We start from the raw sequence: 14307 nt of genomic DNA on the forward strand, positions 1-14307 counted from the left end.
TAAAATATGTATCTTTTTAACTTATAAAAGAAACGATTGTTTACATTTCAATTTCATACATTTTTGATGTCATGAGTGAGTACCATTTACAAATTTCTTTAAAAATAAAGAATACCAATGTAGAAATGTAAATAAAAAAGTGACATAAGATTTGTAATTTGTTGTTTTGTAAAAAATATAATTAAATTAATCGATGAAGTTATTTGTATAAAATACTTATGCCTAAACTTAAAGTAATAAATATTTGTAAATCATTAAAGTCATTAAAGTACATTTTAGTTAAGAAACTAAGTTTAATCTTTCTTTACATATAATCTATTACTTAAATTGTATATTTCACTTTTTTATAAAATGATTTTAATGGAATACAAAAATATTAATTAATCATGAATAAATTAGCATAATTTTACTTAAGCCGCATTTACTCATTTTACTTATTTTCTTTTAAAATATATCTATACAAATATACATAAAAATATCGACGTTTTTACATATAGGGAGAGAGAGAGTTTGTTTACATGCATATTGAAACGCAGCTCAAAATCCAAGTAGAAAGGTTCCAAACCTTTTAAAAACTACCTGATGCATTTGATGTGCAAAAGTGTATTTTTTCATATGACTATACAATAGGTATACTCAATCTAATTAATTTTGTTACTGAAAATGTGTAATATGGATATATGATATTACTGTAATATTATAAACAGGTTTTGATTTAAAACTTATTAGATTTTTTTGATAATTTATAATCATTTTAAACAATACACTTTGCAACATAAATAATTTGAGATGTACTTAACCGTTTCAGCTCGTTTTATAGGAAAAAATGGAAAGAAAAATTTAGAATGACTCTTTTTTATTTTATAAAAATTTTTTATACAAATTTAATCTTAAAGAATGGTTATAAACGCAAGCTTTAATCGAATAATTAAAAGATATTGTTTTTGGGTTAAATAATTACATACGGGTACTTTATTTATCAAATGTTTAAACAATTATCATTAGTTAAACTATATATATTTTTCAATTTTTATAACTTTTGCATAGAATAAAATTTAATCTGAGATATTTTAAAAGTAATAAATAGTGAATAACAGTAACATCAATTAAATATAAAAAATCTACAAGTTAATTTAATGTTTTGGTCTGAACTCCTGACATATATGCACTCCTATGCATTAGAATAGGATGGGATCATTTTTTATGAATCAGTTGTGATTTCAGCAAGAATTTAGGATGTAGCACATTATAAAATATAGGCTAATTTAGGTACAGACAAATTTAAAAGGAATGAAAATAATGTTGTGTGTTTTAAAAACGTAAGTTTTTAAAAAAAATTTATAAATAATTATTAATAAATGAGAAACAAATTTTGCAGTTATTTTGTAATCTACTCAAAAAGCATCATTAAAATTTTAGTGGGTATATTTAATAATTGCTGTATGATTAAAATAAACTTATACAGTATGTTATTGTGATGTGCTATTTTATTTGGACATTAGTGCCTATGTACATCATTTTAGGAGGTAGAGGATAGGTAAAGGTAAAGTACTTAAGTCATACAAGATATCTCCTGATGCCAATATCGAGAATTTGGTATAATTTTTAGAAATATTATGCATGATACATTAATACTTTCGAAATAATAAATTAATTTTTTATAAAATAATATATTTTCTAATAAAGATAAACTAAAATATATACCGAAGCGAGTATATATTTTTTTCATGAATCATATACTATAAAAATATTTTATGTTTATTTTGATAGCTTTAGGTGATTATAATTTAACGTCGAAACTTGTTCATCAGACTTCTCTTTATGAAAAAAATCATAATTAATAAATTTATGTCGTGAATATTTTATATAAAGAAGAATACTTTTTTTATATAAGTGCTATATTTCGCCAATGATAAATATTTAATATACGACACTTTTTGAGAAAGGAAAAATAAGATTGATAAAAAATTACCTATAAACATAATATTAAGAGCAAGAGAGGATATATACGGTTTCACTGAACAAAAATAGGATAATCAATAAAAAATATCCATAAAATTTGTAAATATATATTTTAAATTTTCAAAAGATTTAAAAATATACTTTTTTTAATCATGATAACATGAATATATACGTATAAGCATTATCTGATAGGAGATTGTATTTAAAGGATAAGAGATTATTGCAAGGGTAAAGCTTAAAATCTTTTGAACTTTATTCAGTATTTGAAAATTGCAAATAATTAGCTAAAAAGAGATACTTTCTTCTTCTTATTATTATTGATATTGCGAACTCTATGTAGAAGAGACAATATCTATGGTAACTTTCATTATAATTGCTAAAAGAAAGTAATTATAATTGCTTTAGTTAATAAAAATTTGTGTTAAATTATGCATATCTGCAAATATAACAATAGACAATTAATTTCATAAAAACGAATATCTTTTTCTTGTTTAAATTTTTTAATGTGAAAAATCAATTAAGAGTTATGTTTTTATCCTATTATTATTTTATAAAATTATTATAAAATTTTATCTTTCACATTCATTGATCACAGTGTTACATGAGTATAATACCATGTAATTAACAGTCTATATATTAATATGTTTGAGATAAATACCAAAAATTATCCTAAACACATTTAAGTTTATTTTAAAAGATTCTAATTTTATAGATTTTTCAAACCAACCTTCGAATTTTATTTCATCCAATAATTATTTAAAATAACTTAAATCAAATTATCGTTTCGATTCGAGTTCAATTTTATCAGGTTTACGAATATACTCACTTTTTCAAAACATGTTTTATTTTTATAATATAGTTAAAAATATTCCAATAAAAATATTTTTAATTAATGACTATCATAAGTCAATACTAAATAAAAAATATTTCGATATATTCTAAGGTAACTAAAGAATATAAATATTTATGCAAAAATTACCATTATTAATAAAATTAAATGAAATATTAAAAACATGTAATTGTATGTTATAAGTTTTAAAAAATTGTAAACTATTTTTAAAAATACAAAAATCAAGAGTCGGTATATAAAAAATGTGTACTTAAATTATAAATCGATATAAAATAAATATTATTTTTTAAAGAATCACTCTAATAAAGTAACTTTTCACTTTTACTTTATTCGTTCAGATTTTGAAGTATTTTATATTTCTTCTAGATAAAAAAGTAATTTTCGAAAGAAAATTGTATTTCTCAATATTTTTCAAATATTGACCTATTCTATACTTAGAAGAGAACATAAATATCTATAGATTTATGGTTATAGAAAATTTTTGAAAAGTAATATTATTAAAAATAAATAAAAATTCAATTAATAATTTCAAAGTGAAAGGTCGTTAAATACGCGTTTGCACGTCGACATTATACGCCGCAACGAATCATTCAATTATAAAATTTCATGTCGTAAATCATCTATAATAAAGTAAAATGTCCATGCAAATTTCAAAGCTATACATTTTACTGTTTCAATAATTGATCGTCTTCTTACTTAATATTTCGAGACGAAACGGATAAAATGGTGGAGGATGACTCCGTTGAAATGTATAGAAGACAGATACCTGCAGATCTTGAAGATTATTATTCAGACTCAAATATAATTTTGGCTCGTTTTAGTATTCTATTGGACCAGTAGTTGCAGAAACAGGTCTAGAAGAGTGTGGCTGACCCTGAGCATGTTTGCCATCTTTTATGGCTTTGAACTTTATCCAGCAGTCTACGCCGTAAAGGCACATACCAACGAAACCACTGAACTGAAAAATACAACATATGTTTATATGTAATTTTTAAATATTATATTACAAGACTTACAATATTTCTCTCAATAATTAAATAACTATACATGGAATATCTTGATAGTTATATTTGATCAGTAAATAGGTTTATAATTTACAACAAAAGCAGAGTGTATCATATTTATTAGAATGTTAATTGCTGAACAAAAAACTAAAATTTATATCATTTAAGATAATTTAATAAATTTATAAATTATATTTAAAATTGCTCATGAATATTTCAGAAAGTAATTTTATTCTAAGATTATGTTTACAATTAGATAAAACTAACTTGTTTCTTAAAATTCCAAATAATTATTTATATATAGTATTGTATTGGTCCTCTATACATTCAAAGACTGTTCATTATAGGTATTTAAAATCAGAAAAAACAATAGCGTTTAATGTATTTGATGTACATTTGTTATACAAATATATTAAAAGTAAACAAATAAATAGAATAATTTAGAAAATAGAAATTAATTAACACTTACGGCGGCTACACCCAAGCTTTCACTTGAAGTTGCAAGTGCTGCGATTAATGACGCAGCCAAAAGATAACAAGCAGTCACAATGGCACAGTAAATAAATTCCTACGTATAACAAAGAATTTATTCGTTTTGAATGGTAACATTTAAATTTAGTTTATATATTATTATAACATTTCACTTATATATAAATATAAAAATATATAAAATATAAGAATATATAAAGATATAAAAATATAAATATTTTATGACATTTATTATTAATATATTAATTTATTAATAATAGCATACTTACTATCGTTACTTATTTAATCTAGAAAATTATTTTTAGATTTAATAATATATAAATCAGAATCGAGCATTCATTTCTAAGTTATTTACAAAATGAAATAATAATTCTTTATAAAATGATTTATCAGAATTTAATAAAAATATCTACATATAAAATGAAGAAGTTTTAAATTTATTTGTATTCCAAAATCAGGTTCATTTTTTTTTAAACATTAATATTATGTCTAAATATTTTAATTTCCTTATTATAAAGAAAACATTATTTTTATTACATACCAAATACAATATTAATACACAAAATTATGTTGTCTTTAACGGAAGTGATAAATAAGACGATTATCATGAATGAAAAAATGTACGTACGTAATATAATAATTCCTTGGATATATATGTGTATCGACTAACCTCAACTTTGAAATAATTTGAAGATATTGTTAATTTTTCAACGTTACAATTGTCATTATTTTTATTTTATGGCACATTTTTTAAAATTTCATGTTATTTACTTGGCTGCAACTAAAAAATAGTTGACATTTTGGCACCAACAAAAGAATAGTTGATTAAGTATTACAATAAAAAGTAATAGCCAGCATATTTTTTCTCTATTTATAGGAAAACTAAAATATATTCTTTTGATTTAAAAATTTTGGTTCGACAGAGAACTATCGATTGTTAAAAGCTCGTATTTTTTAACAGAAAATTATCATTAGCGTAATATAGAAACATAACAGCAATAATTTATATTTTTAATGTCATATAAATAGTAGTTTTTTTTGCATTTTTTCTGCATTTTTTATTTATTAATGTTAATTAATTAATTACATTGAAATACAAACTACATATCATTTAAACTGATCTGATGAAAATAGCATTGGATATACATTTTCTTCACTAAGCTGAAAGATGATTTATAACAAAACCTTTTAAAGATATTTTAATTTAAAATTTACTTAACTGAAAAGGTCGAATGATAAAATGACATTCTTGTTTATTAAAGAATAATGGAACGGGCAACAATAGAATTTGAATATTTGCGAACATATTTGTTATAAAAAAAAGAGTTCGTTTTATATATAGTTTATACAACTTTATAATTTATTCACTATTATTAAACTTGTGAATCCTCTTATTCTTGAATTTTTATTTTTTTTTGTTTATGAATGACATGTACAGCAGCGATGATTATTTTCAACTAATCAATTAGTGCTAATTTACTTATGTTTTCAAGAATTACAATATAAGTGTTTTCTACTTCTCAATACTAAGTTTAGAATACTTTAAATATGCCATTACATTGAAGTTTTACCCTTCACGGCTTATAAGCTATGCTATTATCCATAACATTATACTTACAATTTTCAGCCATGGTATTTTGTAAAACTTTTCGATGATATGAAACAGGTAAAAAGCTAGAAGTATACCAGTGGTCCAGAATCCAGCCATAGAAACAGTATTGAACCAACCACATCGGCTATGACTGCTAATGTCGGATGCGAGTACGGAGATGAAACCTAAAATATTCGCCATCTATTCCATTGAAGTGAAAAAGTATTATTAAAAGAAAACGTTCACAATTTTTTAATATTGACAGTTTATTTTGTTCTAAGGTATTATATTTTATATTTGAAAAATACGTAAATAAAACATCTATCTGAAACAGGAATCGTAAGAAAAACTAACAATAGTTCAATTCAATTGAATTTAACTTTTGCTTAAATCTCAAACTATTCGAAAAATATTGATAACTTGAAAATAATCATTGAGTGGTTATTATTAAAAATCAATTGTCAAAATGTTAGTATGTGCTTTAACATGTGTTGTATTATTTTAATATTTCAATATATAATAAAAATAGTTACCATTCTTGTTGGTAAAGACTTTTATATTCAGAATGTTCAATTCTGAATTCGTTAGAATTTTAAATATTCATTTAAAACAATACATATTTTATGTTCAATTACACTAGTATACTACAGCATAATTTATTTAAGTAATATGTTAGAAAAGAAAATAAACCGGTAAAATTCGACAAGAAAGAAATTTTGTTCATAAAGGCAACTCGCTCAAGTTCCACTTTAATATTATTATAATACAAATAAGAATATAAATTAAGTTCTTGGGTAATTAAGTCTATTCTATTGGAACTTACCATCTCAAGGATTTTCACCCTTCCTGATAGGGTTAGTATGTACGACGGATCGAATCGTATATTTGGAGGCGTTTGGGTTGATGCTGTTGTTGTCGTATTAACTTGACCTGGAAACGACTGCATGACTGCTGCAATATAAATGGTAAAAGGCAACGAGCGTTATTACGAGCATTTCATAATACTGATTCTGCTATGAGCAATAATCTCATTGTATACGGTATTATTTTTAAATTATTGTATATTACTTTATAATTTAATATTTGGTCCATTATTCAATAGTTTTTATTAATAAGCTTATGATTCTTTACACATATTAATTTGGTTAAGCTAATAAATTATAATTTATTTATATATTACTACTAATAATAATACTAAAAAACATTATTCGCCTTGAATTTGATATTGAAAAATAGATACTATAATATTAAAATACGCCTTTTGGTAGAAAACCAGTATAGTAATTTTAATATTAGTAATTGGATATTTTCATTTTAGACTATTCTTATTTAGTAAAACTGACACGAATTTTTTTTTAACTTATTTTGCAATAATAAAAATATGAAGGTTGCAAAAGTTTAGAACAGTTATTCTTAATTACGTTTTCTTAAATATATTTAAAACAAAGTATAATCAATAATAACGATAAACACTGGTATTCCATATAAGAAATTTTCTATTTATTTCGATAATAGTATTATTGCACGAGAATATAATATTTGGCTTAAAAGAGTATAACTACAAAAACTTTTGGATAACGCCAGCGAATGTTGAAATAGATATCAAATATCTTAAGAATAAATTTTTTTACTATTAGCCATTGTTATTAGCTTTTTGTTACTATCATTGTTAGGTATTGTTATTTTTTTCGCTGTTAATGCCAAAAAGGCAGCATATAACAGCTCCTTGTAACATTTCAGAGAAGTTAGGATATTATTACCGAAAAGTGAAAAATTTAGATAATCGGTATATGGATCTTTTAAAACACGAAAATTGCCTTCAAAATCTAAAAATCTGATTGAGAGTTTTATAAGTAGATAGCTTTTGATATTTATATATATATATATATATATATATAAAGAGAGAGAGAGAGATACTTATAAAACTCTCAATCAGATTTTTAGATTTTGAAGGCAATTTTCGTGTTTTAAAAGATCCATATACCGATTATCTAAATTTTTCACTTTTCGGTAATAATATCCTAACTTCTCTGAAATGTTACAAGGAGCTGTTATATGCTGCCTTTTTGGCATTAACAGCGAAAAAAATAACAATACCGTTCATTGCGATTAGTGGTGATTTGAAACTCTGTGTCAATTTATTATATTGTTAAAATTCTTATCTATTTTTTATCCATTTAATATTTTACCTTAAAAAATATTTCATACATCATAAAAATATCCTCTAAAAATTTACGATAGGGTTACTTTGCATTATAGGCACAATTATTAAGGTAATTATAATTTTATTATATAATTTTTTTTAAAAAACAATTACCATAAAATTTCTTCTGATAATTTAGTTTTTTTGTAAATTATAAAATATATTCAGAATAATATAAAATATATTCGCATATTATAAAATATATTAATTATATCGAGTAATTTCAATCATTAAAATATGTGTCCAAAAAAATATTTGATTATAAATTATTTTTCACTACAAATGGAACAAATTCACACTATTAATAAACGTATAGTATTGATGAATAAATCATTCTATTCCTAGAAATATTGAAGCATAAATATAGAAAAAAATCACTAATTTAATCGAATGTGTTTATTTGGTGTGACGACGTTTCATAAATAATGCATGAAAATAAAGTAAATGCCTTAACGCTTGTGATAATCTGCTTCTATGAAATTATATATATCACGATGAAAAAATATTAATTTGAGTTAAAATATGAACTCGCATTCCACACGCAAATTTGATAGCGGGACACGTTTGTGGTTTCTGAAAGAAACGGCGAGGGTAAAGACTGTCGGTAATTTGATATTGGGAGTACACTGTAGACAGATTAAATTCGGAGAACATAAGCGCGAGTACATTGTCGGAGCAAATCCAATACTAGTAACGCCTCATCGCAAATGCAATTCTAGATAATGTTTACGCATCGCACGTTGCTGTTTACAACTTCTTAAAATCGATCCTGAAAAAAGCGTAATTCAAGACAATCTTCTAAAACGTTAAGTTCCATCCTGAATGATTGATTGTTTCTGCGTCAAACTAGACAGGAAATTCGAATTTATTATTAATCAAAAAGTATAATCTATTTCAACCATCATTTATTATTTAATATCCTCTTACTACAAATGAGCGTAATGAAGGTGAAGAAATGCATATTTTTAGAAATAAATTTAATATTTAATATTTGTATGCATTTAATAAGAATTGTAAATTGTAATTTAATAAGAAAATTGAATAAAAATACGAAATATATATAAAAAAACTTTTGCTGCAATTAAAACAATATTTATTAAAATATTTATATTTTTTAAACTTTATAGTCAATCTATGATGTTAAAAAATGTATACATTTACATTTTAGATGCACTTATGTATATTTTATTTACAACAATAAACATCTAAATACTGATACAAATTTAAAAGTCTGTTTTAGTAACATTATTGGTTTATACATATAATTGCATCATTTTTAAGCACTTTTTGATCATAAATGTATAAAATAATTATACTAACTTTTTAATATTCTACATTAAAGATAATTTAATTTATAACTAATAGTTAACGTATAATGTATTTTTAGTTTTAATGCATTGCATTAAAATAATTTAAATATTTTGAAAGTGTAAAACTCTATTAGTAAAAATAATTTAATAGCACTAAAAATTAATATTATATTTTGATATGTAAGCATTATATCGTATTATTACCGTAACATATATTATACGTTAATTTCTGGCATTTCATCAGCACCATCGTCATCAGGATATCATTATACTGTCTTTTTTATTATTAAGGCAATAAAAATTAGGAAATACAAGCGTTGTTTAAAAAATCCATAAGTATTTTATTATTTTCTACTATTTGAACAATTGATGAATGTGAAATATTAGTTTTATACAAAATTGGCATTAAAAATAAAAATTAAAGTTGTATTATTAAATTGCATGAATATCGATTATTAAAATATAAATATTGCCAAATCAGGATATTATTGCATGGAAATAAATTATTTTATCATATTAATTCAACATAATTTACATAGCTTTAAAATTAGTTATATTATTAAGAATAATTTGTTATTTTACTATGACATTCAAGCTTTTTTTAAATGTTAGTCTTAATATTATTAAAAAATAATTTTAATTTTCATTCAATAATCTGTGTTTTATTAACTCACATTAACCTGCATTTTTTAACAAAAAAATTTATCATATTTTGTGTGGTAAATCATACTATAAAAATATATAATTAAACCAAAAATAATATTTAATTTTTATTTATTTATTAATACTTCAATTATTGCTTGAAAGTAATTCATTATAGAGAAAATATTTATTAAAAGTTAACTAAATAGCATCCATTTATATTTAGTAGCTAATAAAGAATAAGTTTAAGTAAATACGAATATCACAATATAAATTAAATATATAATTATATAGTATTTGTAAGTTAATAATTTAACAATTAATATTTACATTAAATACGGAAAAATTTAATACATTTTATATCGATCCTTTTTCATATTTAATATATAAAAATGAAATAAATTTTTTATTTTTATTTTTAAGTTACGTAAAAAACCACAGAAATGTGATAAATTATTGTAATATGTGATGTAATGAAGTTTATATGAAAAATGGCAAAAGATTCAATTTTTAATTTTTTTATTTGTTTATTAAGAATTCATGTATAAATCAATTAAATAATGAAGAGCTAATAAAAAATAGGAAATGTATTGTTTTTAATTAAATTAACAATATACAAATAATTTTAAATGTAATAATATAATCTATATGATTCAAGACGATATATTTACGATAGTATAATTTTTTCAGATTTAATAATACTTCTAATTAAATTAACATAACTAATATAAATAATATAAATGAGAATTATTTATTATAGAAAAATTTATGCTATAAAATATTATTATATTTTTATCATTATGATAATGATGATTTAAAAAACAATTTGTTTATAATAAAATAAAATAAAAACTTTTAGTATGAATACTTGATCTAGTAATAACTGAAAAAAATAGTAATTTTTAATAATAAGAATTAAAATAATGCCTAAAATGTTCATGCGCAATATTGAAAGTTTTTTAAATTTAAATTTCTGTTTAAACACAATAGAAAATATAAAAAATTCAATCACGAAAAAGTTACATTTTTTTATTCACACAGCAATACAAATAGTGCCTTATTAACTTATTAAAAATGATGTTTTACATTATTTTTTTTAAATTTTAACAAAATTCAGGAGAGTTCTTAATATCATGTGGGTTGTGTGTGAAATAAAAAAATTATGATAAGTAAAATAAATTTTTTTCATTTCATTAATTTTTTCATATCGTAAAGTGTAAATAATCATTGATTTTTTATATATTCTGATTTTTTATTTTTGAAAGTGTCTGTATTATCCAATTCCTTTGAGAAAAATTAAAAATTTTCGTTTATCCCAAATACTACATTATAAATAAATGACCATCTAGTTTTTTAAAGATTTATTTTAAGTTACTTTTCAAACAAATTAATACAATTGCAATAATTATTTATAAAAAATTTGATGTTATTTACAATATTTAAAAAAAATTCAAGTTAATAGTTTTGTAGATAATATAAAATATGATTGGTATTCAAAAGATAATTGTGTAATATAGTTTGCCATTATATTGTTATTTTCATTATGACGCATATTAATAATATTATTCTTTTATCATCTGATTACCGGTTGTATTACATTAATATTACATGATAACATGATATTCAAGCTGTCTGTACAGTTAAATAATAAGGATATTGTATTATATCGTTTGATAAATTATTTATCAGTATTACTTATAAAATATTAAATATGAGATTCATTAATATTTTCATAAAGTTGTTGAAAAAATTATTTAACAACATGAAATATTTAATAATTATAAACTTTGTATCATAATGATTATTAAAGGACATTAATGAATTAAAATATTTTAAATAATTTTCTTGATAATTTTCTCAGTAATTAAATAAACAATTAAATAACAAATATTAAATCAATGATCACGTATATAATACAATTAATAAAATCATATGTCAAATTATTTCAAACAGTAGTTGTATAATATAATGATATAATAATAGTAATAATGCAGTATTTATTTTTATACAAGGTCGTTATAATAGAATATATCAATTAATATTATTTCAAATATAAAATCTTATAAAACTTACATAATTTATTTAAATATAATATATTATTAAATGCCTATGTTGAAAAATTATTTTTTTAATAATTTTTTTATATATAACAAAAATTGAATATTATTTTGTGAACAATATTTGTAAAATATTTTGTTCAATTAGTTAAAGTAAAACTTTATAAAACAGCGTTATACTTGAAAATAAGAAAATGACATGAATTTGTTCGCTTTATAATAGGAGCGTTTATAAATTAAAATGTTAATGTACAATCATTAAACAAATTTTTTAAAATTTTCAAAAGAACAATATTTTTAAGTTTTTATTTATAAATAGTACGTAATATAAAATGACAAAAAATAATAGGTTTTGGTTAAGTGAAAAATGTAAGCATACAAATTTTATAAATATAAGTTCAAGATATATAATGATGAAGTAGGCATCTTATTTGAAACCACGGATAAAATTGTGTGATAATTACATATGGCTAACTTGTTATTTTATACATACTTTATTATTATACACATTAATGTAATTATAAATTTAATGAAAATAGTTTCGAATTCCAGTAAGATGGTAAACATCAATGGTTACTGTACATATAATTAACATGATGAAATGTTGATAAGAGATTAAAGTTTTAATATTAAAATTCTAATGCTGATTTACAGAGGCATATTAAGTATCAGAATAATTATGCTACCGCCTGATATGTAATACAGTAGATTTAATAAGACAAGGGTAGTACTGTAACGGCATTGATATAGTTTTTGATTTTCAATTTATAACATTAGTCGTTTCAGCATTTAAAAATTTTGACATAAAACATACGAGCGCGGGCTCATTTTTAATGAAAGAAGTCGATGTACCTTTTCGTAGATAAGTTGCCGAGAAGTAAATGTCATCGGAATTTTTTGAGGTGTTAATTGGAGCGATTGTCCTATCTGTAATCATGTATAATGGAGCAGATTTACGCAGGTGAAAAGGTCATTATTGCGGCCTAAGGGCTCTATAAAATTAATAAACCTCAAGCAGCGCTTTATGTTATGCGTACGTTTCTCGTGATATTTTTGTGTGGGGAACAGGAAAATTGGCTGGATCTCGACGAGAAGAGCGAAGATATTACGTCAAGCGCTAAATTTAGAGAAAACGAGCTGCAAGTCACTTGGCATAGTAGTATTCCAAGGGACAAGTATTAATTATTTTAAGGTCGGACTGCGTTTAGGAACGAGCCGATTTGAGCCACGGTCAATGTACAGTCATATCAAGAGAGTATCTGAACGGACGATCGACACGTGGGCGGTCGTGAGCGAGGGAATCGATTAGACTTTAACAGATTGGCTGGTGACGAAGCCCTCCTCCAGCCCCTATCGATCAATTGGGTGAGCGTTCGAATTTTCTATCTCGGCAATATGGCGGCCCGCCATGAAATAACGAAAAATGTCGCGAGGACGTACGAAAGAGGAAGCGGTTCGCGGGCCAACGAGCGCTTCCTCCATCTAGCTCACCTGTTGTCGTTCGTTGTTCGTTATCTAAGCGGACCCGTCGTCCCCGTTACCAGAATCGCGTCGGCGTTATGGCGCTCGAGCACCTCGATCGGGGCACACGTGCACGAATATGCGTCGCTTAAGCAGTTAAACAAGCGGACAGCAAGTGTTTGCCGAATCCCCGCAACCCGCGTACCAACCGTCGCCAACAATCGACTACCAACTGTCAACTGCTAACTGACAATTACGAACAAGAATCAACGCCGAATTGGAGTATGCGCGCGCAGCTACTTTTCCACTTCAACGGCAATGGACGACAGAAAATATTAAAGAGCCTGTATATGGGTAATTATCGTGGCACTTTCGCAAGTTCCAAGCCCTGCTGCAGGATTTTACTAGGCTATGCTATGTGACTCGAAGCACATCAATGTATTGACCACTTATAACTCGATTGGTCCGTCAGGTTAACTTTCTAATGGTTTGCTACATCTACCGGCAGCAACTAAAAGCTTACATAATCTCGATGAACGAGGTTACGTCAAGATTGCTTTGATCTATGGAAAAACGCTTTTTCGTCTGGCCATCCTCTTCCTTTCACTTAGGAGGTAAAACATGTGTATGCCCGAATCACCTATGCTTAGCATAGGCTTTACTATATATTTTTGTAAAAACTTTTTATAAACTTAATGCCGAAAATCTAATAATTAGCTATTTGCATATGGGATATAT

The 14307-nt window shown here is 23.9% G+C and overlaps 1 protein-coding gene across 2 annotated transcripts; it reads right to left on the reverse strand.

Annotated features, from left to right (window-relative positions):
* Window positions 1–3439: 3439 nt before the first annotated feature.
* On the reverse strand, window positions 3440–13879 carry LOC105364727 (uncharacterized). 2 transcript variants are annotated; one of them, XM_011502739.1, is made up of 5 exons: window positions 13600–13879; window positions 6720–6844; window positions 5924–6097; window positions 4286–4384; window positions 3440–3770 (listed from the first exon to the last, which is right to left on the reverse strand). In XM_011502739.1, exons 2-5 carry the CDS (start codon window positions 6840–6842, stop codon window positions 3630–3632), a joined length of 537 nt encoding a protein of 178 aa, XP_011501041.1. In that variant the 5' UTR covers window positions 6843–6844; window positions 13600–13879; the 3' UTR covers window positions 3440–3629. The 2 variants fall into 2 exon arrangements, with proteins under 2 accessions (XP_011501041.1, XP_011501040.1); XM_011502738.1 differs by having other exon boundaries at window positions 6720–6847; window positions 13600–13788.
* Window positions 13880–14307: the final 428 nt, after the last annotated feature.

Source organism: Ceratosolen solmsi, unplaced genomic scaffold (genome assembly GCF_000503995.2).
Source record: "Ceratosolen solmsi marchali unplaced genomic scaffold, CerSol_1.0 scaffold15, whole genome shotgun sequence".
In the NCBI taxonomy this organism is placed as follows: domain Eukaryota; kingdom Metazoa; phylum Arthropoda; class Insecta; order Hymenoptera; family Agaonidae; genus Ceratosolen; species Ceratosolen solmsi.